Source organism: Labeo rohita, chromosome 5, assembly GCF_022985175.1.
Source record: "Labeo rohita strain BAU-BD-2019 chromosome 5, IGBB_LRoh.1.0, whole genome shotgun sequence".
Classification (NCBI taxonomy): domain Eukaryota; kingdom Metazoa; phylum Chordata; class Actinopteri; order Cypriniformes; family Cyprinidae; genus Labeo; species Labeo rohita.
Window position 1 is genome coordinate 4,281,242 of NC_066873.1, and position 24,316 is coordinate 4,305,557.

At 37.7% G+C, this 24,316-nt stretch overlaps 2 protein-coding genes across 3 annotated transcripts in view; one reads left to right on the forward strand and one right to left on the reverse strand.

Annotated features, from left to right (window-relative positions):
* pappaa (pregnancy-associated plasma protein A, pappalysin 1a) overlaps positions 1-8,921 on the forward strand; it is an 88,595-nt gene extending 79,674 nt beyond the window's left edge. For both annotated transcript variants that reach the window (XM_051110579.1, XM_051110580.1), the window contains one exon: positions 8,175-8,921. In XM_051110579.1, the coding sequence (XP_050966536.1) occupies positions 8,175-8,279 (105 nt within the window). In that variant the 3' untranslated portion in view covers positions 8,280-8,921. The remainder of the gene's footprint in view (positions 1-8,174) is intronic.
* A 13,205-nt stretch (positions 8,922-22,126) lies between these two features.
* LOC127165710 (astrotactin-2-like) overlaps positions 22,127-24,316 on the reverse strand; it is a 565,932-nt gene continuing 563,742 nt past the window's right edge. Inside the window, 1 exon segment of the mRNA XM_051110581.1 lies at positions 22,127-22,975. Coding sequence (XP_050966538.1) covers positions 22,738-22,975 — 238 coding nt within the window. The 3' untranslated portion in view covers positions 22,127-22,737.

The window sequence follows — 24,316 nt, forward strand, 5'->3', positions numbered from 1 at the left end:
TCTAAAGGAAATCACATTGAGACTGATGGATTGCTGGAGTTGGACGAGTTCTGCTGTAGGTCATCTGACTGTTGGCTCCAGGAGTATCACCACATCCATTTTGTTCCCAATGTGTCCTATGTTTGCACCACTTTATCTTCATCTTTTCAAATTCCCAAACTCATTCATACATTTCCTAGCCATGCCCACAAACACAAGTGCAGATCAATGGAGTTTACGCATTAGCGCACAGATAAGCGGCGGTCTGCTTTGTTATGAGCCTCTGATTTCAAATTGCACTTAACTTCTCTGCGCCATTCCCGGAGTATTTTGATGAGATAATCACTTGAGATAGTATGTGACTGTTTGTTGTCCCTTGAAACGTGCTCCTAGTCATCCCCACAAAGAACTTTTATAACCTCACCAGCTGATTTTCATTTAACCCAAGAACAGATGACGATTTCTTCTGGGTTGTGAGGAGAAACCTGAAATGTTCAAGAGCAACTGAAAATGGCAAGACCATGTGGGGATGTGTTTGTCCAAAAGTTGTTACATACAGAAAATCACAGTAGAGCAGCAACACGATCTGACGTTTAGAAGAATTTCATTAGAAAGGCATTGACAGCTCTGTGTACAGAGTAAGTTTTCATTTAGCCAGTAGCTGGTTTATTTAGCCAACAGCTGGTTGAATATTGCAGCAATTTGCATTGTTATTTTAAATCGGTGCTACAGTAGAGAAGTTACCCAGATATTTGATCTGATGTCTAATCTACGTATACACCATGTGTAATAATTAAAACATCACAACACAACCTAATACAAAAACGCACAGCAAATACTCGCAACACAAATACAGAAACGCTGCAGATACTCATAACACATCCAAATACAGAAAAGTGCTGCAAATACTCGTAACACAACCAAATACAGAAACACGCTGAAAATACTCGCAACACAACCAAATACAGAAACGTGCTGCAAATACTCGCGACACAACGAAATACAGAAACGCTGCAAATGCTCATAACACATCCAAATACAGAAAAGTGCTGCAAATACTCGCAACACAACCAAATACAGAAACACGCTGAAAATACTCGCAACACAAACAAATATGGAAACGCACTGCAAATACTCGCAACACAACCAAATACAGAAACGCTGCAAATGCTTGCATCACAAACAAATACGGAAACACGCTGCAAGTACTCACAACACAAGTAAATACAGAAATGCTGCAAATACTCGCAACACAACCAAGTACAAAAGTTCTGCAAATAATTTCTATATTTGGTCATGTTGTGAGTATTTGCAGCACACGAGTTGTCAAACTGATGAAGATGTTTTCTTAATTTGCAGGTGCAGGTTTTTTTTTTTAGTTTGCAGGTGTTTTTGTTTTTTTTTTTCATTTGCGGCCTATACAGTATATGCAGTTCATTCAGTCAACAGCTTTCTCAACGTAAGGCCTCTGAAAAAGTTGCTTTAACGAACATGGCATCTGAGGACTACATCACGTTTTTTGATTTTTGTCATTTTATCTGATGATTGATTCATCGCAGGTTTGGCCTTACATCATAGCCCAGGGTTCCCTTAAGCATTTACTGTATGTGCATACACACTCTGAAATGCTGGACTGTTCTAAACAACAGAACTTACAACAATAGTTGGCTAACAGTGATTTCGGTAAACACACTCCTGACTGATTCAGTGACTTCATTCAGTGAAGGATTCATTAAAATGATTAAAACCAGAAACGAGTAAAAATGAGTCATTTCTTCATGAATTGGACTACACTGGCGCTGTCGTGAGGAACACAAGCGATACTCCAGAATCTGTTCATTTACTTCCTCTTGTCTTCCAAAACATTTAGATATTTGCTTGTTTGTTTACTTTGAGACTCTTCACCTGGCTCTTTTCATTCAATGACATTTCATTGTATGATACTGATTTTTGGTCTTCATGGCTAGGCGTCTTTCCTAACTCTACTAATAAACAAACAAAAGGACATTAAAAAAAAGACAAATACAGAATAAATCTTTTGTCTTATGTGTTATTGTTGACTCAGCCAGACTCTTGTCCATGTTCTTGACAATATGGCAAAGCACACAAAAGCAAAGCATTGCCAGTAATGCCTGCAACGAGGTCTGTCTCTCTTTGGGTGATCCTCTCTTTGGCCATGATGACCCCAAGGCAAAGGAAACCAAGGCACTTCCCTGCTGCTTGCTGTGTGTTTGTTTCCCTTCCTTATCTCACCCTGTCTTGCTCACTTTATCCCGGCTCTCGTCATGTTCTCTGAAAGGTTTGCGAATTAAGATGTTTTGGATGACTGGCTGTGTATTATTCCTGTCAGGGACTTTGAAGGTGCGAGTCAAACTGCATCTCAGGTCACTGCAGGATGCTTTACTAATCACTACAAGCTGTTGGCATGAGGAGGGAGGCCAGTGGGTATATTAGGGCAAAGAAAGCGAGAGACTTCGGTTTTCCTTTACAAGAGACCTTTTTTTTTTTTTTTTTGGCAGAGAATGGGAGGTTTTAAAGTCTAAAGTGAAGTTTTTGATTATTTTAAGCTCTCAAGGTTGGTGATTTAGAAAGACTTAACCTTAAAATGTTAACCAATCGGTTTCACCTCACTTTTGATCAAATGGAGTGTTAGAGGTTTCAACAAACCCCTAGACATTAAACACTGGCATGTAGATTGTTGTGCATCTTTTTCATTTTGGCTATTGTCGTGATTTGGTCTGGACTTGGTACTGGATTGTTAAATCATGTGTACACAGGTATAGAAATGTAATTCTTCTCCAAATCTCAGGAAAATACTACTACTACTACTACTACTACTACTACTACTACTACTACTACTGATTATAAATTCCCAGAGGGAATGCACTTCAGTCATTTGTTTTTGGACCATCAGTTGTATGTTGTATGGGTACTGTACTGTATAATTTAGAGCTTTAAAGTTTAATGAAAAGAAGTAGAAAAGGCCAGTTTTACAGTCACATCTTAAAGACTCTTAAAAAAATCTAAAAGTGTTTTGGATCAAAACATTTGTTTTTGTAGATAACGAAGCCTTTTATTTACAAATGATCTAAACTATATTTCACCCATATTTTAAAAGTGAGTGAAAATTTATGTGAAAAGAAAAAAAAAACAAGATTCCAGCATGATTTAGATCATAAGTAAACATATACATTTGTTAAAATCTTCACTATTTTCCCAAGTCCTAATGTTTTAATAAGCAGATCACAGACATTCAATGCAATCTTTAGACCCCTCTGTATGTAAAAGACATCTCTTGCATTTACATAACACAACCCTTGTCATTAAAATAATCAAACCTCCAAATTCAGAGTCTCAGTGGCCTTTTAGGATAAATGAGGGACAACCCGAATTCAGTAGGTTCTTGTTTGCATTCCCAACACCCAATACCGTGCCAAGGTAATAAATGTAAAGGGGGAAACTCCTCCGGGGGCCGACCCGCAGTCGTGGCGGTTGCAAATGTGTGTCTCTTACCTTTTTATAAGACGTAATTATCAACGCATGTTGGTTTTGCCTTGCAAAGTTTATGGCTATGAAACCACATCTCCAAATGAGCTTTTCAGTTTTCCAAATTCTTTCCTTTAATCTTGGCTGTTTTAGGGAAAAGTGGCAATGAAGTGCCAACCGTGCAAGATTGGGGCAAGATTGCTGTTTCTGCAGCAAAAATGAGGGTGAGAGAGGTTTTAGAGACTTTCACAACAAGGTTTTCCCTATCGAGGCTGAGACTGACGGCTGTGCCTCTCGAGACTCCACTTTCCACAGGTTTAATGGCCTGAGCGCACGAGTGCACTCTGGACTGAAGGAGAGCGTGTTGTAAATATTACTACTGTACATCAGCTTGACCAATATTAATAATCAGAATAAACAATTTCTCTGGCAAGTTGTATTGTTCATTAGCCTAACTGAAGTCTATTTGTCAAGCTAAGCAGCAACTTAAAATATTAATGAAAACTATGTGGTCACAGATCATTTAACTAAACGATTGCTTGTGTGTGTGTATTACAAAGTGATTTTCTTCCTCAGTATTTTTGTTGTGTTTATAAGTGCAAATGTCTAAACATTCTTAAATCAAGACACATTTACTTGAAGCAAAGTGGCACCAGACTGCTTTTTCAAAAATGATTAAAAATTAAGTGCGTTTAAGTTTTCCTAAAACAAGAAAAAATCTGCCAATTGAGTAAGAAAAAAAAACATATTTGAAACTGAAAATGCATTTGTTTATTTATTTCTGACACACAAAACAATACTAGTAAGAAAATCACTTTTTGCAGTGCATATAATTTAACAGTACAAAAGCATTTAGTGATTGCCATGACGTCGCTTCTTATAAAATATACAAAAATCCCAATGCATTTGATGATTAGCATTAGCTGAAAAGAGTTGTTAACCATATTGTGATTAAACAAAAAAAGTGTTATAAAATGAATAGCTTCTGATTGGATTCTGATCCACTTATCAAACTGCTGAAAAATACCCGTCCCGCACATGACTGAATTCCTTGTTAATGTGCTATGTTGCAACTGCAGTCAGCTGCAAATCACAGATATGACCCTGGACCACAAAACCAATCTTAACTAACACAGGTTTATTTGTAGCAATAGCCAAAAATTGTATGGGTCAAAATGATCAAATTTTCTTTTATGCCAAAAATTATTAGGCTATTAAGTAAAGATCAAGTTCCATAAAGATATTTGTACATTTCCCACCGTAAATATATCAAAACCTATTTTTGATTAGTAATATGCATTGCTAAGAACTTCATTTGAAGAACTTTAAAGGCAATTTTCTCAATATTTAGATTTTTCAGCACCCTCAGATTCCAGATTTTCAAATAGTTGTATCTCAGCCAAATATTGTTCTTTCCTAACAAACCATACATCAATGGAAAGCTTATTTATTTGACCCTTATGACTGGTTTTGTGGTCCACCAAATTACGTGGTGTAATTTCCCAGGTAATTATCAGAATGTTTATTTTGACTATTACAATATGAGCTGCTGTATTAATTGCAAGGCCGTAAGACCGATCTAAAAAGTACAAGAATCAGCACTGTTAACTGGTTCACGGTTATGTTTAAAGTTCCTGCTGGTGAATCTGTTGCACCCAGTTCATTTTTGCATTGTGCATTTTGCATTCTTTCAAAAGGAACACAGTTTATTCTTAGAAATTCAGGTTTAGGCCATATTTTAAACTAATGCAGTGGATCAGAATTTGTTCTTGCATTCAGAGAACTTCTAGAACACATTTATTAAATAACAGCCCATTATTATATTTTTAGAAATTGCTTAACAAAGCGTATTTACTCAGAGTGTATTGAACTTGAGTTTACAGTGCAAACCAAATGAACCTCTTATTAGAGAAATACCTTTAAAGATAACAGGAGCAAAACAAATTAACGTTGTATAGTAAATCACTGTCTTACAAATGTTACGTGACGTATACGACTGAGCCTCGGCGCAGACCGGCATTACGCTGTGCTGTGTTTTGAAGCGCTCCGTCTGTGCCCCGATCCCCAGCCCCCGATACTATTTTCCTTCAACTGCAATCTGACACATGCACGCACTCTGCAGTGGTGGGGGGTCGTGCGCCATGACGTACATGGTGTGTCAGGGAACGTGTGTGTATGTGTGTGTGTTCTGGACTGGCCTCTGCCCCATGCTGACATTCCCAGCCACCATCGATGAGCCCCAGATGTGGCAGCTGGTCCCGCCACCCTAAGGGTCAAGGGCAGAGGAAACCATGTCAGATTTGCCACCCACATCTTAGTCCGATGGTGAGATAAGGAGAGGGGTGCTGAATGAGAACTGTGAAAGTTTGCATGTCGTGAGATGGGAGAGAAAGAAGTTATGTAAAGTCCTAGAGGAAAAAAAAAATGGAAGTGTGCACCTTCTTTGGGGCAGTCGCACAAAAAAACAGTTGAAAAACATTTGAAACAGCCTTAGTTGGCGTCCCGGTCTTAAAGAACTGGTTAGGTTGGTCTGTTTGATGGTTTTAGAGGGCTTTGGACCTCTTGTCAGCTGGTCAGTATGGGAAGCCAGTCTGGTCAGTAAAGTACATCAGGGTGTTTTCTTTCTTTTTTTTTCTTTTTTTTTTTTTTTTTTTTAAGTAAGGTTAGCAAAATCCAAAAAAATGAATGCGTTCAAATGAGAGAGAAGGCACATGGTTGGACAGGAAATGGCATGCAGGGCAATGACGGCTGGTTTTGATATGTGTCCGGTTCATGCTTGTAAAAGCTTTACAGGTAAGTGGCTCTGGAGAGACTAAGTGCTGCTCACACAAACATGTTTTGTTTTCATTACTTGGTAATACATGCCATTTCCGTCTGGAGAACTGCACTCTCACACTACAAAAAGCTTTTCTTCATCAGTTTTTTTTTCTTGTTAGCCAGAAAAAAAAAAAAAAAAAAAAAAAAACATATCTGTACATCCTTACATTTGTTTTAGAAGCAAAACTGTGTAGGATAACCGCTGTTTTTGAATTAATTAGTTGTTTGTAGAGAGAGACGTGCAGCATGCAGGTAACACACACAACTGTCATCTCTCTCCTTCTCATTCTCGAGCAATCAATAATTTATTGAAATAAATGCTATAATTCATTCAAATAAATGTGATGTTACCGCACTATTTCATCTCTGTGTCTGATTTGATGCAGGCAGAACACTAGAGATAATATGCCGTAACAGACTAAAATAACGTCATTTTTACCCATTCAGTCAAATATTGTGCTGCAAAGAGCAATACTAGTTTTAACATGTCTATAAATTTGCAAATGGAATAAGTGGGATAATCAACAGTGTTGATTTCCCTTACATTAGTAACTTAAAACTTACAATTAGGACCATAATCACATTAATTTAGTCACAATTCATTGTTTTCACAAGCTAAAGTTTAATTGCCTAATCACATTATGAACGTGTAAAGTGTTTGCACTGTTCAAGGGAATCAGCCTGCGAATGTCTCCGCAGCTATATTTGATATGTAAGTGCTTCCGCTGTGGCCTTGACTCAAACCCTCATCTGTTTCAGGTACAAAAAGGCAGGATATTACTCCATAATCGATGATATGAATTAGAGAACTGGCTTTGTTGCGTACCAAGATAAATTTGCATGTGAATTCACGTCACGAGCGAATCAGTCTGTTCGGCCGCTGAGGCTAAGACAAATGGTTACATGAATGTGGAAATGTGAACTGCACATATGGTCCTAGTTTTGAGCGACTGGAGATGCATTTTTTCCTCAAAAGCAGCTGAGGCCTGTCCCAAGGGAGGCCACATTGCAGCAGCTGGTGTCAGTGACGCACTGCCAGCATTCAATTGTGACGTCAAGTGCCAAACAACATTCAAATTCTATTTTCAATCCCTCCAAGGGGCTTGTAAAATTTGGCAAAGTCATTGCCAGGTCCAGACATCTTGACCAATGATGCAAGCTGTCAGTACACTCTTAAAGGGATAGTTTACCGAAAATGAAAATTCTGTTATTAATTACTCAACCTCATTTCGTTCCAAACCTTCGGAACACAAATACAGATATTTTTGATGAAATCTGAGAGCTTTCTGACCCTGCATAGACTGCAATGCAACTGCCACGTTCAAGGCCCAGAAAGATAGTAAGGACATCGTTAAAATAGTCCATCAGTGGTTTAACCGTAATGTTACAGTATGAAGCTACGACATGAGGGTGAGAGTATTTAATGACAGAATTTTCATTTTTGGGGGAACTAATCCTTTAAAACTAAAAGACCTTTGTTGGCATTAATGGTTCCATGAAGAACCATTAACATCCATGAACCTTTCCATCCCATAAACAATGCAAAAAATGTTCTTCAGAATATTCAAATGTTTTTTTTTGTTTTTTTTTTTCACTGGATGGTTCTTTGGGGAACCAAAACCTTGCAGGGGTGCCTGAAGGGCCAATGTCCTGCAGTGTTAACCAGCTCCAACACACTTGCCTGGAAGTTTCTAGTAATTAGCTGGTTCAGGTGTTTTTAATTAGGGTTGAAGCTAAACTCTGCAGGTCAGCGGCCTTCCAGAAACTGGTTTGGACACACCCGTTTCGACAGCATCACTGTGAAAACCTCTTGTGGGAGCTTTCTTTTAAGAATGTACTCCGAACCTTTTTTGGTTTGTATGTTTTAACATGTGTTTCTTTTCTCCTTCAAGGTGATTCCGTTCCCCATGTCTTGTGACATCCGAAGAGAGTGCGCTTGCCGGGACCCCAACGCCTTGGAGAACCGAAAGGGCGAGCACTTGCACTCACTTGGTTAAATACGCTCCACCAAGCCGGTGCGCCGACTGGGACGAGATGAGATATTCTTCCCAGAAATGCTGCTGCTTCACAGTTGTACCTCTTCTCTTATAGCTGTTCATAATTTCCAAATCCGAGTCTACCTGCTATCTCTTACAGTACGTTTAGAAAAGGATCCCAATGTCAAGACCCCACAAAGGACCAAACTGGTATGTGTATGCCATCTCCAGATCGCTCACGACCCCTCCAAATGAAAAATGAAGAAAAATGAAAGCAAGGCATCTCGAGGAAACCATACTGATTTGACCAAAGCCAGAAAAAGAAATGAAACAACTTTCCACCGAAATGCACTCGCTAAACTGTTTAGACGGCTTGATTTGTTTTAGTTTGTCTCGAATGTGGCCTCAGTCATCCCAGGAAGATGGCGTGTGGCGTTTCCACCCTCACCTTTGTCTTGTGCCCCAAAACAAGGATGGTACGGTTGGCTGGAGAGCAATCACATGATCACAGGCTGTTTTTAAAGACTAATCAGCAGTTATTTCAGTGTTCCAGAAACAAATCAAATCTATCGAGTATAAATGCGCAATGGGGAACGGTCGCAGGTCCCGTCGCACACTATTTTCGTTCTGTTATGAAATCATTGTGATTTGAGGTTTATTTAAAATGCATCCGTGCATAAATATTGGTTTCTTTAGCATGGCTGCTGTTGTTGCTGCTACAATTGCTGCTAATTAGTCAAACAACAGACAACAGGAATATGCAGGCCATGATCTAGTGTGTCGTCAGTCTGCCTTAACACTTACCTCTAATCAATATAACCGTCAATGACCGAAGACCTCCCAGTACAGCTCCGGGCCAGTGCTGAGTTGTGACTCATCTGGTCCTGAATGCAAAATAGACACAAAATCCTGAATGTAGAGGCCAGTGTCAAAAACATTTGATTTAACGTAAATGATCACCTGAGAACTCAAGACTATATCATTTACTCACCCTCATTTTTTGTTGCTTAAGAAAAAATCATATCCATAAAATGACAGTTAAATAAAAGCATAATAAAAATAGTGCAAGCAAGTCTTCTGAAGCCATGCTGGTCTTGTGTGATGAAAAGATTGAAATCAAAGTGATTATTCACAGAAAATCTTTCCATCTGCTGGACCTCTCACATGTCATTCTCCGATCTCTGGTTACAAAACCCATGACATCAAAGCGTGGTGTGACGTCCAAAGGTGCCATATTTCAATCTGACCACTAGCATGGAAGATATTTGTGAGCTCTGATGATGGGGAAGGTTTTCAGGAACTAAAAACAACTTAACCTTGGGCCTGTTCCTCACACAAAACGTATCAGCCTCAGAAGACTGCATGAGTACTACGGACTACAGCTGTGGTACTTCTTTTGTGCTTTGCATTATTAAATTGACCTTGATTATGTAATATGAATGGAGATGACAAATGGGGACTCTTACACACTCTTTCTAATCTCAGCGAATCTGTTGCCAGTCAAAAACATTTTTAAAGGTAACTTACCGCACATGTGCCAACTTTTTAACCACTTGTATGTGTTTTTGCCAAAAACCTTAAAAATAGTTTTGCCTAGCAGTAATCGGAATGACTTTATATACACAAAATGATAATCGGAGTGAAAGAGAGAAGAAAAATGTCACTTTAATCATTACTTTAAGAAATAAAGATAGGACCCAAAAATGAAAATGTGCTGAAAATTGCTCACTCTCAGGTCATCCAAGATGTCAATGAGTTTGTTTTTCATCAGATTTGGAGAAATATAACATTACGTCACTTGCTCACCAATGGATCCTTTGCAGTGAATGGGAATGGGTGCCGTCAGAATGAGAGTCCAAACAGCTGATAAAAACATCAAAATAATCCACAAGTGATCCACACCACTCCAGTCCATCAATTAGCCAGTTAGCATCTTGTGAAGTGAAAAGCTGCGTGTATTTAAGAAACAAATCCATCAAGACATTTTAACTTTGTCCATAACTGTTATTGTCAGTTTAAGATGTTTTTACTTTCAAACCTTTACTTTCGACTAAAAGTCCTCTTTTTAGAAAATATTAGTCTTCCAGCGAAGTCGTCGTCTCATCTGAATCAGGAGAGAAATATGCACAGATTAAACACTGTTTACAAAAGAAGACAAATATGTGGGTGGATTTGATGCAAAAGGACAAGAGGGGATGGGCTTTTTAACTAGAGAAAGCGTTATTGTAGATTATGGTCTGACACAGGCAGTCAGTTATGGATTATGGATTCATATTTTATTCAGAAGTGATGGTATGAAGTTACGTAATGGATTTGTTTTTACAGAAACTGTAACAAGATGTTAATTGATGTAATGGAGTGGATTGAATGTGGATTATTGTGATGTTTTTATCAGCTGTTTGGACTCTCATTCTGACGGCACCCATTCACTGCAGAGGATCCGTTGATGTGCAAGTGATGGAATGATTTCTCTAAACCTGATGAAGAAACAAAATCGTCTACATCTTGGATGGCTTGAGAGAGAGTACATTTAAGCAAATGGTTATTTTGGGGTAAACTATTCCTTAACGCATACAAAAATGAACTTAAACAGCCTATATTATTTATTTCATTCATTCTTTTGTATAATATTTGGCTACCAACTGTGAACTACTTTTTTTTTTTTTTACCTTCCCCTTGTGTATGGCCTTAAAATGTTTTGACTAGTTTCTCACTAATGTCTGAATCTCCAAGTTTGTATCAGGTGCGTCAAACCTTTTCTGAGGCGCCATCATTTTGAAGACTGTAGTTGCAGCCCTAAAGATCTTGATTTAGGTGTGTTTCATGAGGTTTGTAGCTGAACTCTTTAGGAAGAGCTGAATTTAACCCCACTAATATATAATGTACCCTTGTTCATTAAAAAAGCCATAATATTGAGACACGTGGTTAAGAAATAAGTATAATGTTATTGCGGTTATTCCTGTTTTGAAGAGTTTGCCAGGTGCAAAACTTCACGCTTGTGCAGAAAAAGTAAACACAAAACATTTCCAATAAGGTTTGTCCTCTTCTCCTGGAATTTATTAATTTAGTGCGATTGGGCCAAGGCTGAAGAAAATGGCTTCTTGAACATTGGCTGTTTTATTGGCATGGAAAACATGCTAAAGCGCTGAGGATTATTTTGCCTAATATTTTAATAATGGGCATAACTTTGTGCAATTGTAGATATATGGTAGTTAAAGTATAATAACTATGACATTTATGATTAAGAAAAAAAAAAAAAAAAAAAAGAAAAGAAAAGAAACAACACCTGGAAGAAAGTCAACCATAGTGTTGTTGTTTTTTCTTCTTCTTTTTATTTGTTTAATATTGAGTCATCATGTATGTGGCATAAAGACTTCATGATCAGATGCTGAAGTCAGTAGTTTCTTTTATTGTGGTTGTAGTGTCACAGTTGCAGTCATTTATATTTCTAAAGAAAAGATAAAATGAAAAAAAAAAAAAAAAAAAAAGTAATAAATAATAATCTTATGTACCAGTAGTCAGTATTTGTATTAATGACCTCAGTTGCTGCACTTTTTTTTTGGTAGCCCGTTGAACGAAAGTCAAAACTTTTAAAATCGCTGCTATTGTTAGGCAGGACAATTTGGGAGGGCATATGTGTTTGTGGTGGAATTAGTAATGTTTGATTTTCCTTTTTTACTGTATGATACTATCATATGCCTCTGTGATTACTGATGATTATTGTGGTTCCATATGCGTCACGTCTGGTTTTATTGTAAAAAGCAGAGCAATGTGACGTGTGGAAACAAGTTATTGGATTTATATGCCCTGTCTGAACAAACCTTTGGGATCATGGAAAACTGGCTTTAATATTTATGTTTCTGAACGTGTGAAAATTAAGACTTTAAATGGGTCATTATATGTATGTATGTATGTTTGTATGTTTTTATGTTTTTTTTTTTTTTTTTGTTTTTTTGAGTCATTTTTGAGTTAGGTTGAAGGATTTATTATTATTATTATTATTATTATAATGAAGAAACTACAGCACCCAAAGAAAAAAAAAAAAAAAAAAAAAAAAAAAAAAACTATATGATGCACGAGAGTACAATAATTATAATAATAATAATGTATAAAGATTTTGTTTGTTATATATTCTTGGGAGAACAAATGTATTAAGTTGCTATTACCTGAAATTATGTAACTGTACTCAAGATAACAATAGTCAGCATTTATTGCCAAGATGGACAGCAAAAATGATCAGCAACCATGTCGCCAAATTAGCACGAACATCAAATAACTTGCCAATTTCCTGACAGGTCTTGTGATTGACAGGCCTGTCAGCCAATGCCTTTTTTTTTTTTCTTTTTTAATGCTGCAGAAATGTTTCCTTTTTCAGCAAATCAGCAATCCAAAACACCAAACCAGTTCCGAGTGCAATTACGCCAAATACTTGTCGTTTTTGCTTTATTTTAGACGTCTCAAAGCGTACAGGTCTGAAACTGTTTGTTGGCTTGTTAAATGAAGTTTCCAGTGGGCTGTTTGACACACACTACTGTATGCACCATAGAATTTCTTGCTGTACCTCATGCCTGTAATGTTTGCTGCTTCCATATTTTGGTATGTTAGTGATTTGCGTCTATTAGCGACATATAATAGTGTACATAGTAGAACTATTTATTGAGAGTGTTATACTTTTGTAAGTTATATTTTTTATTGTTTATGTAAGTTATTTGTACAATGGTCTTATAAATGTAAAATTTGGTTATTGGGGCTCTTACATTATTTTTATTTTCTGTTCATTCTTTGAAGAACAAATACAATACTTCAGTTTTTTTTTTTTTTTTGCAAGAAAGATACGAAAACAAAATTGCTATTCAAAAACAGAATGTCATTCAGTCACACCTCACAATTTTCCATGTTTTGGAAATACTGCCATTAATGCAGTCGGGACATGATTGTAACTAAATGTTATAATACTGTAATATATGTATGTAATTGTTTGTTAAAACAGTGCATTTATTCTATGGCAGTCCCCACAAGAAGAGAATGTGATCATGGTATATCTTGAAATCAGAGTTTTAAAAATGAGCTTCTTTCCCATTTGTACCAAACATTTTGAATATCTCTTAAAATGCCCAAAATTTAGAGCTCACATGCATCAGCATTGGACAGGTGAAGAAAACGTATTGCTGTTTTTGGCCTGCCAATATGTTTGTCCAGGTGTCAAAATATGGACGTGCACAGTAAAACATCAGTGTTCGATGAGTCAGAGTTTCTTCCCTGACTAGTGCTCACTATTGGGAGCCCTCAGAGTCGACTTATATTTATTTGAAGTGTTGGTCGGATGGTGGAAAATCTGTAAGAAAACAAATGAATGGAATTGTATCAAAATCTTTATTACAGGTTCATATGAATGTCTTGACCAGTTGTAAATAGTGATGTGAAAAAGTGTACCAGTCAAATGCCTTGTATATTTAAAGAGTTTCATTAAACACAATGATACGTTTATGAAAGTTATTTAAATTTGAGAAATGCACCATGGTCATTAGCATTACAGTTACATCAGCATCAAGAGTTGTACTTCAAGTGTCCTTTAATTTGAGTCAGTGTTCTAAATTCTCTTGAAATTCTCTTGTCTTTGTGCCTGTTATTCAAAAACCCATTTGTGTTTGTGATGCTGGCCATGTCTGCTCTTCACATTGCTAATAAATTATAAGCAAAAATCTGTCAATATTTGGACCTTTGCTTGATTCATTCGTATAATGTATAACTGATTCCAGTTGAGAAGATTCCCAATTCTAGTGGATAGAGTGGATGTCTTTCCAGCAGAACTGTAGTTTTGAATTGATCCACTGTTTTATCCGATCTCTCGAAATGAGATGCATCTGTTTTGGCACACAGTACATGCTGTGACATGTTTGTGTTTTTTGATAAAACTTTACAGTAAGGTTCCATAAGTAAACATTAGTTTACAGTGCAATAGCTAACATGAAATAACAAAGAGTCACAGTTTTACAGAATATGTTTAGCTAGGTTTATATTAATTTATATGCATATACTAATACATTTGTAACATTTACAGTGGTTTAAATTAACATAAGTTAACATACCGCCATGGCCAAAAATATCGGCACCCTCCGATAGAAAATTGTTCCAGTTGCAAATGTTTTGGTATTCACGTGCTTATTGTTTTTTGCTTGCACTGCAAAAAACAGAGAAGAAAAGTCAAACTTGATCAAATTTCACACAGAACTCTGAAAATGGACTGGACAAAATGATTGGCACCTTGTCAAAATTGCAAGAAATAATTGCTTTTCAAGCATGTGATGCTCCTGTAATTTGTATTTAGACACAACTGTGGCAAGTGACAGGTGTGGCCAATAATCACAAGTGATCACACTTGCAGCCAGTTAAAATGGAGAAAAGTTGACTCAACCTTGTCACACTGAGCATGGAGAAAAGAAAGAAGTGTAAAGAGATGTCTGTGGATTTGAGAGAACAAATTGTGGAAAAACATGGACAATCTCAAGGCTACAAGTCCATCTCCAGAGATCTTAATGTTCCTGTGTCCACTGTGCGTAATATCATCAAGAGGTTTACACCCCATGGCACTGTAGCTAACCTCCTTGGATGTGGACAGAAGAGCAAAATTAATGAAAAATTACAAAGAAGGACTGATCAAATGGTGGATAAAGAACCCTGATTAACTTCCAAAAAAATTCAAGCTGATCTGCAGACACAGGGTACAACAGTGTCAGCCCGCACTATCCGTCGCCATCTGAATGAAAAGGGATGCTATGGTAGGAGACCCAGGAGGACACCACTGCTGACACAAAGGCATAAAAAAGCAAGACTGGAGTTTGCCAAAACTTATGCGACAAAACCACAATGCTTCTGGGAGACCGTACTGTGGACAGATGAGACAAAAGTAGAGCTTTTTGGTAAAGGACATCATGGCATAAAAGAAATGAGGCCTTCAAAGAAAAGAACACGGAGGTGTTCTTCACATGGTGGAGGTTCAAAGATGTTTTGGGATTGCTTTGCTGCTTCTGGCCCTGGATGCCTTGACTGTGCGGATGGTATCATGAAACCTAATAATTACCAAAGAATTTTGGGGCGCAATGTAGCGGCCAGTGTCAGAAAGCTGCGTCTCCACCAGAGATCAAGGGTCTTCCAGCAGGACAATGACCCGGAAAACACTTTAAAAAGCACTCAGAAATGGTTACAAATGAAGTGCTGGAGAGTTCTGAAATGGCCAGCAATGAGTCCAGGGGTCTCATTTATAAAAAACTCTACGTAGTTTTCTTCCTAAAACTTTACGTACACACAAAAGCTAGATTTTGCTTGCGCACAAAAGTTTTCAGATTTATAAAACCATGTACGCCAGAATCTGCGCAAAAATCCCTTTAAATCCCAGTCAGGGGAAGATTGTGCGTATATGCATCTCCACCCCGTCTCCTCACCGAAATCACCATATATAGAGCTTAAATAGGCCTATATAAAAATATCCATAAAAACAAAAGTGTTTAAAATCGTTCTCAAAAATATTTTAGAATAGAGTTGATCTTTTCCACTGGCCAAATAGCAGTCTATTTCAGTAGTTTTAAACCAATAAAATCAAATTTAATTTGTGCAGTTTTTTGCAGATAAGATGAACATCTTTTAGTTATTTCTATAGAAACAGACAGGCCTATATTTATTGCAGTGTACGATCTGACTCGGCGCGTATTTTGAAAAGGAAACGTGCAAATCTTACCGTTTTCTTCCAGCTGTATCCTTCAAATACAGTATAAAATTTTAATAATGTTGTAGAGATGCCTTCACATGACATCAACACCTCCGTGGAGCTGCGGTTTTACAGTAAGCTGTTATCATGGCACCTATTCAAACCTGAGAATGGACCATATGACCACTAAGTTAAATCCAGGAGTATCCGCCATAATATCGAAGTGCGCATCACTGATCATTGCTCTCGCTAAAAAAGCATAAAACATAGCATGCCACATGACAGCATGCCACCACAATTATGTCTAAATTCATATATTTTTTGTTTAAGTCTTTATAATTCTTTATAATTTCTGCTTATCTCCATTAATGAGAATGAAATACTTAATATAAACATGTATATCTAGGTCTAGAATGTTCTTACGGTGCGTACATATTTACACCAAGTTTATTTTTTATAATCCCGAAATGTACGTGGAAAATTGCGTACGCATACTTCATGCCCATTTTGTGCGTACGCAACGTTTATAAATGAGACCCCAGATCTGAATCCCATAGAACACCTGTGGAAAGATGTCAAAACAGCAGTTGGGAGAACGCATCCTTCAAATCTGAATGACCTGGAGCAGTCTGGAAAAGAAGAGTCGATATTTTTGGCCATGACTGTAGGAAGAAAGAATTAGCAATGAATATTAGTATATTTATAAATTAGCATTACCCTAGATTGAACACTCTAGTTGTTTTAATAAGATGTTGCATACTGCACTAATGTTAACACGGAATCCTGTTGTGTAGTTTTACTGTTATTTTCATACTTTGGTGCTCTGTATCACGATTTAAAAAAATGAATTAAAATGCTGAATGAGTAACTTTATTTCTCTGTCATGTATTGCGTATAAATAAAGCACTGGTAGCTGCTCAAGGGTATCATCCACTTTTTGACCACTTCAGCATTTTGGGTTTGGATTTAGTTTTTGTGGTGGATACTGAATTTAGATAGAGTATAAACTCATTTGTGTTGACATGCGGAAACATTAGGGCAGAAACTGATGTTTAAACCAATTTACTGCAAGACAAAATAAGCATACCTTACTGATAAAGCATTTGGGTTTCATCCAAACTGGAAGAACATTTATTGCATGCTAAAAGAAAGAAAGAAAAAAAAAAAAACATGTTAGAAAACAGTATGGTTAATGGTTGTTTTGTCTCTGACTAATGGAACATCAGCAATCCAATGCACTTCTGCATGCTTGTCTGCCTCCATTTTTTTTTTTTTTTTTCATCCTAAATCATTTACAAGTAATTGCTTGTAGGCAGACTGTAACATCAACATCTGAACCATATTTTCAAACTACTTTCAGTCCTACTGTCATTTGCATGTCATCTGTATACAGCTGCATCTCTCTCCAGGGGTGGTTGAAATCCACATCATCTCCATGCTTATTAATGGTCCTCCACAGAACTTCCTACAAGACCGAAAAAGTTGTTCATTTACTAAGACAGGCTCTTCTGTTTGTGTCAGTGACCAATGACCAAAGGTCATGTCAGTGACTCCAAAGAACTGACAAGCCATTGTCCAGGGGTGCGTCTTCTGAACAATGATGTAACTCGCTGCTTAACCACCATATTACATGCACTGTTGGAGAACTGGTTAGTCTGTACTGTTTCCTGAAAATGTAGGAACTTCATTAATCCCCTCATGCAGGTGTTGGAGTAATACCTTCTGCAGATTAATCAGTTTAAATAATGTCAGAGTATTACTGCAAATAATGAAGACAGGTCTGAGGTCTGCTTCGCTATTTTCTCCTTTATTTTGCTCTTTTTTCTTGTTCTTCTTCTTATTTTTCTCATGTGCATGATCTATGTGAGTCCACATCATACATAACAAGAAACTAACAAGAAACTTCTAACCACAAATCCAGAGCTGTAGTTCTAACCACACAACATGGCAGTGCTGTTGCAAATGTTCATTGGAACTGTGAATTCGGGAAACACCAAATCACTGAACTATGTTGGTAATGACGGAACTTGTGTCCATAGTTGGCCAACTATGCTTTTGGAAAATGCAGTGCTGACTGGATCTGATCTAATCATTTTCCAGAAAAAAAAAAAATGTCCTCACATACTATAATGTTACTGCTGTTTTTTTATCCATGATGACTGTGTAATCAAGTCTTCTTTTTTTTTGGATTCTCCTATACTTAAAATTAGAAAGTGGAAGCAGAACAGTCTATGCTTATTGAATAGATTTGTTTTTCTCAGTAAAGCTACATTTGTAAGAAAAAAGATATTCTCAAGATATTCTCAAACGCTCATATCACTTCTGTGAAACAATAAACACCACTTGAAGCAAGTCTTGGACAACACTTGAACTTGGTATACCTTGTTTTCCATGTTTTCCTGTGTCTCGCATACAGCTGAGCATGCATGTCTTTCAGAGTTTACTCCACTGACCGCAATCACTGATGGATGCTTTAGATGCTTAGTGGACCCTTCTGTTTGAGCATTCGGTCACTCACAAATTTGCTGTTGTCCACACACAAGGAGACTATGTAATATATTTGGTGAATAAATTAAAGCACAAAAAGACTGTAGAAAGACCAAAAGTCTGTATCAAGGATTATGTCAAAAAAGTTTGAAGGATTCGATCAGTCAGTAGACCAAATTAAAAACAGATGGAAATTACTTCTGCGGCCTCCGAGGAACTGCACAAGCTCGAGCCTTGGGGAGCCAGAACTATCCCTGAGGCCATGGGGGTGGAGAGAGCACCACACTTTTTCCTTGCCACTCTCATCTTCCTCAGAGCAGGACTGTCACTACTCCGAGGTGGAATTTGCACACGGAGATTGAAATCCTAGTCTCTAGGTTTCCTTCAGACAGGATGATGTTACATCTTCGGCAACATCAATTACAGAGTTTCTGGTCATTCTGGAGATATATTCCCTTCAGGATCCCAGGTCTGCCCCCGGGGTCTCTACCCAGCTAGACCTGGAACACTTCCACATAAAAGCATCCGGGAAACAACCTGATCAGGGGCCGGTCGCACCAGCTAGACGTAAAAAAACAGGGTGTAAGCCCTACGCTGGGCTTTGCAACGTCCAACTTTACGATAAATATTTACACCTGTTGCACCAGCTAAAACTACGACCAGGCGCAACTACGCCCGGCGTAGACGATGCGCGTCCGCGCAAACACATTTTCCCGCAATGATAGCTGAGACGACACCCACGCTGCAATGGCTACAGATACTAATATAAAACTGAATTGCTCAAGACATCATAACAAGTGAAGCCACCGCAAAATAATTTCATTAATGAAATATTTCCTAACGTGTCCCCGTTTTTGTATCTGAGGTCTCCCTGCACATTGCCATGACGTATTTCTTCAGACTAATACTAAAAATAAAAGTGACAGGTTAAGTAAAATATAATGAATGTAATACAATGCTTCTCTCTAGAGTTATTTTTTTTTCTAGCTATCGAGTTTATGTACAATGAATGTCTTTCCTGAAGTAAATGTGAATTTACGTGACAATTGTGCGTTTTAGCCTCTTGACATCTTTCTGTGGCTGAAAAAGCACATTTATAAATTCTAGAGTTTGTGATAGAATTGACAGAATTTGAAAGCTGATATTTTATTTCTGATTAAAAATAAGCACAAAACTTACTGCGATTATTGGATGGCAGGAACACTGCAAATGATGAGAGGAATTAAAGACCTTAAGTATTTCCAAGCATTTACTGTTCAAGCAAGATGTTGAATAGAAATATTAAGGGAATACTTTAAGACAGTTATATACCGTTATCAGCATGGTAAAGTAGATTTGTCTCTTGTTGTCTCTGAGAGAATTTGTGCTGTTAATGCAGTTAGCCGTAGTTTCTTTTTTATTTTCACTTTTATAACTTTTGCGCAAAGTTGCTTGACTCCTCCCCATAATAATTGTTTATAGGCCACATTATCCTGCCCGAAAAGACCATAAACGTTACAGTTGGCGTCTGCAATAAGTAATTAAAAATGAATCATATCCGAGCAAATCGTGACTTTTCACTTTACGCCTACCTTTGACTAAGTGTAAGATTTAGTCTCAGACGTAGCACTACGCCGAGATGGTGCAACAGGTATAAATTCTACGCACGACTTAAAGCGCATTTTACGTCCAGCCTAGTCTTACAACCGGGCGTACGCCCAGCTGGTGTACCGGCCCCAGATGCCTGAACCACCACAGCTGGCTCCTTCTGATGCTGAGGAGCAGCGACTCCAAGCCTCTCCCAGATGACAGGCTTTGTGGCCTGTCTCTCAGGGTTAGCCAATCCACCTTGCAGACATTATTTCAGTCCCCTGTTCCCGTAATCCTGTTCTTTTGGTCAGTACCCAAAGCCTTTGACCTTCGGTGAGGGTCAGAAGAAAGATCAACTGGTAAGTTTCTTCACCACAACGGTCCCATAAAATTACTGCTGCACTGATCTGTCTGTCGACATCATGCTGTCCTACCTTCACTAGTGACAAAAATCCCAATAAACATGAACTTCTCCACTTGAAGCAAGTCGCATCCCACCCGTAGAGGACCATCCATCTTTTTCAGCTAAGATGTACACTTGGCCGCAATAGACCCAAGTAAATACTGAAGAACACCAAAAGTCAGAATCATCAAGCTTGTAGGTGAGTGCATGGTGACTGGGCTCAGCCCAAGCAAACAACATTGGGCCACCTCCTCGAGGACACAACACCTGCAAGATAGGTATAAGGCAGTGGTTCCCAACCACTTTCCTGAAGCCACCCCAACACTGCACATTTTGTATTTCTCCTTTGTCTGACACAGTCTGCACAACAGACAGCAGGTGGAGAAGGGGGCCTGTGCAGACAGAATATGTTGTTCAGTGAGCCCATAACTCACTCTTTATGCTTCCAACATGATTAATCCCCTTAAAATAGGGCTATTGGATCTACCATTATATGGTTGTTTTTTACGTGAATGAGAAAAAAAGGTGGAACTCCTGTCAGAAACAATCATGTCATTGTTTTGGTCCTCCAGATGCTTCACAATGAGAAACACACAACACATATTTATTCTCTTCTTGGCCGTTGAAGCAGGAGCTGAACCAACTGAAAATACATGATTACTTGCCCTTTTTTGGGCAATATAACCCTTTTGTTTTAGAATGTGAATGGGTACAAAAAATGTAGGTATTTGAATTTATATATTAATCTTGAGAAAGTTTAAGAAAGGACATCAAAGGCCCATTTTCCACAAGTTGGTACGATGCTTTAGGGACACCATTTAAAGTATAGGCAAAATGTCCCCGGATTCTCAGATGTTTATAATTACATATGCTGCTGGTGTTGAAATTTGACTATTGTAGTAGTCTCACTGAGATATTTGAAATGATTCAACACATTAATGTGACAACGATGTGCAACAACACAGAACATTATGTTTTGCCTGTTATGCATATGTATGTACTGTATTCATGGTGAGATTATTCCTATAAATGATTTGGTTATCTTGGCATGCTCTGTGCATTTGACTTTTCCCTTAATGACGGTGACTCAGTGGTGTTGAGAACCAGTTTTGCCATTCAGAGCAATCAAGGAACTTGTACACAACTATCCCAAAATGACGCAATCCATCATCAGTGCTCAAACAGACAAGCAAACAGACGGACCAAGTATAACCCTAAGCTCTACAACCCTATTTTTTGTTTTTTTAATGCTGAGCGTCTTACAGTTTTGCAACAGGTGTGTGATGAGGTCTGTCATGAAGATTGCCAGTGAGGGTTTTCCGTCAAATAAATCGCTTCTATCTTTTGATAAAACAGAGAAAACCTCTTGAGATTCTATATACATTTTTAATGTATATTTAAAGACACACAAAAAAAAATCATATTCACTTATTACATACTGCATTTACAATTGTATTTACAATCGCATATTTAACTATCACAATGAATATAGCATGGAATATAGCAACTTACTTACTGAAAATGTGTTGAGGCTAAGTTCTGAACGTTTGTTCATTTCCAACTGCATTTTCAACAACACTTTGTTCCCAGACAATCATTTACAGAATAGCTCTGCACAATGCTTTCTTTTGTACCTCAACCCTTTGCCAAATACATTAGATGATTCACTTTGATGAAATCTGTTGGTCTCGTTGGCCAGCGATACCCCCTTCCATTTCTTTGGACACTGTAAAGGAACATTCTTTTGGCTAAAGATTATATGCGTGACAGGACTATACTTGTTCTCAAAAGCATTTACTGTGACCAAGACAATATTCTTAGACAGTTTTCTTAATTAATTGTGGCAAAACTATAAAAACGATTAAGAGAATTGATGTCAAAAAGGGCTGAATAGAAAAGAAGGAAAACCACCGAGAGATCATGTCCTCGTCTTGCTTGGCTAAGTATTCCAAGAGATATGTTTGCAAAATGAGTATCAGGGAACCTGGTTTGGAGTTCTGCAGCACCATGCAGTTAAATTCTTACATTCGTAAATAGTCCTTCAGTAGTTCAGTCTTTTGACCAAAACTGATGTCCTTACAAGAGAAACAAGTTTAAAAAACATAAATAAATACAAATAATAATTAGAATAAGAACAATAATAAATCAATCCAATCCGAGGCTCTCTGCAGAAGAATAACGAAAAAAAGAAAAACAAATCAGAAGAAGAAACAACAAAACCTCCTCTCACAGTCTCAAAGTCATTTGGATTTAGAAAAAGCCAGGCCAAGCTGGAGACCAATTAGAGAGAAGGTCGAGTCCAAACGTCTCCTGTCTCATCGTAATTTCGACTTCCCATATATGTTGCGTTGAACTGATATGACTTTCTCCAGGCAGGCTAGCCGGGTTTCGTGAAGTGAACTGTGCCATAAAGTGCTGCCCGGTCTCGTGTCATCGCTGCGGCACAGCATGTATGGCACGCTCTCTGTTCGGCTTTGGATGAAGCCACTGCGGAGCAGCGAGCGGCAGAACAGACTGATCCGATCCATTCGTCTCAGGATCAAATGGGCCTTCCTGTGGTGAAAGAGAGCTGTTAGTGTTAGACTTTAGGTGGCGTAACTGTCCAGAAACCAAAAGACTTTTAAAATCAAAGTCAGTATGGTACCTAACATTCTTACAATGAAAACAATAGTACAAAAAAAGTTTAATGTAGTAGAAAGAGAGGTAAAACGCACACACATCCATTATAAAGTTGCGTCTGCTCCACAACTATTTGCTTTTTATCTTCAAACACACAATATGATCCAAAGCTGTTTTGAAAGAATTTTCATGAAACACATGCCCTGTTTTAGGACAAAGCATTACTGCTCCAAAAATATGCTATTTAATCCTAATGCAAAGCCTGTGTTGATATTCATAAAGATTATTGGTTCCTTCCAAAAGGGGAAAATGAACTGTAATTGGTGGTCTCTGTTTCATTCCCCTGCTAGTTCTGCCAGAGAACAGATTACACAAACATTCACAGAGAGTTTAGGATGGCAACCTTCTGACGGCCCCAGCCAAGCTGAGCTAAACCAGGGGCCAGTGGAAGGGACTGTGCACACTTCCTCTTTGTGTTTTGCCTAAAAATATAGAGGCTGTTCCATAAAAACCTACAAATTCTCAAGCAACATATACATACATATAAATGTACAATAACACTACATCACAGCAAATGGCCTTCAAGCAGTGCACAAACCATATTTCAAAGACAATACAAGTAATTATGAATGTACATTTTGTCCTAGTTGAGTGAGTCAACAAAGCATTCTAAAGTGTAATATAAATTTAAATTATAACATGCAATTAAGTGTTTGGAAACATTCTTCTTAAATATATTCTTTTAAAGTACATGATCCATAGTAAGTACTCTTTTAAAAAGTATGCTGAAGTGTACAGTAGGGTATACCGGGTGCAGTTGGCACAGGGGCACATGTGAAACACCTTAAATAACTTGAGTGCACAACAAGTCTGATCTATGAATTTTGCTTCACACGTGTATTAGCGCCCTCTTTGATCGTGGGAGTTTGAAGTATGTGCGCTTCTCCAGTCTAAAGATACAGGCGAAAGTTTTTTTTTCCTAAGGTAAGTTTTTCACTTCACCACATCCTTTCCACATTGAATAGCTTCTCATCCTTATATTTAACTTATATTTCCATAAACCTTAATCTGTGCTCTAAAAACCGACATATTGCATGATTTTGTGTCATGCAAGGTCACCGTAAAATGTAGAGAAATGTTCGAGTCAGTGGGGTACAGTGGAGATGCAATGTATCATTTATATAATATTATATTTATTAGGTTATTGTTTGCATTTGATCTGTTTTATTATTGCTGTTTGCAATTGTTCAATGTTTTTTTTTTTTTTTTTTTTTT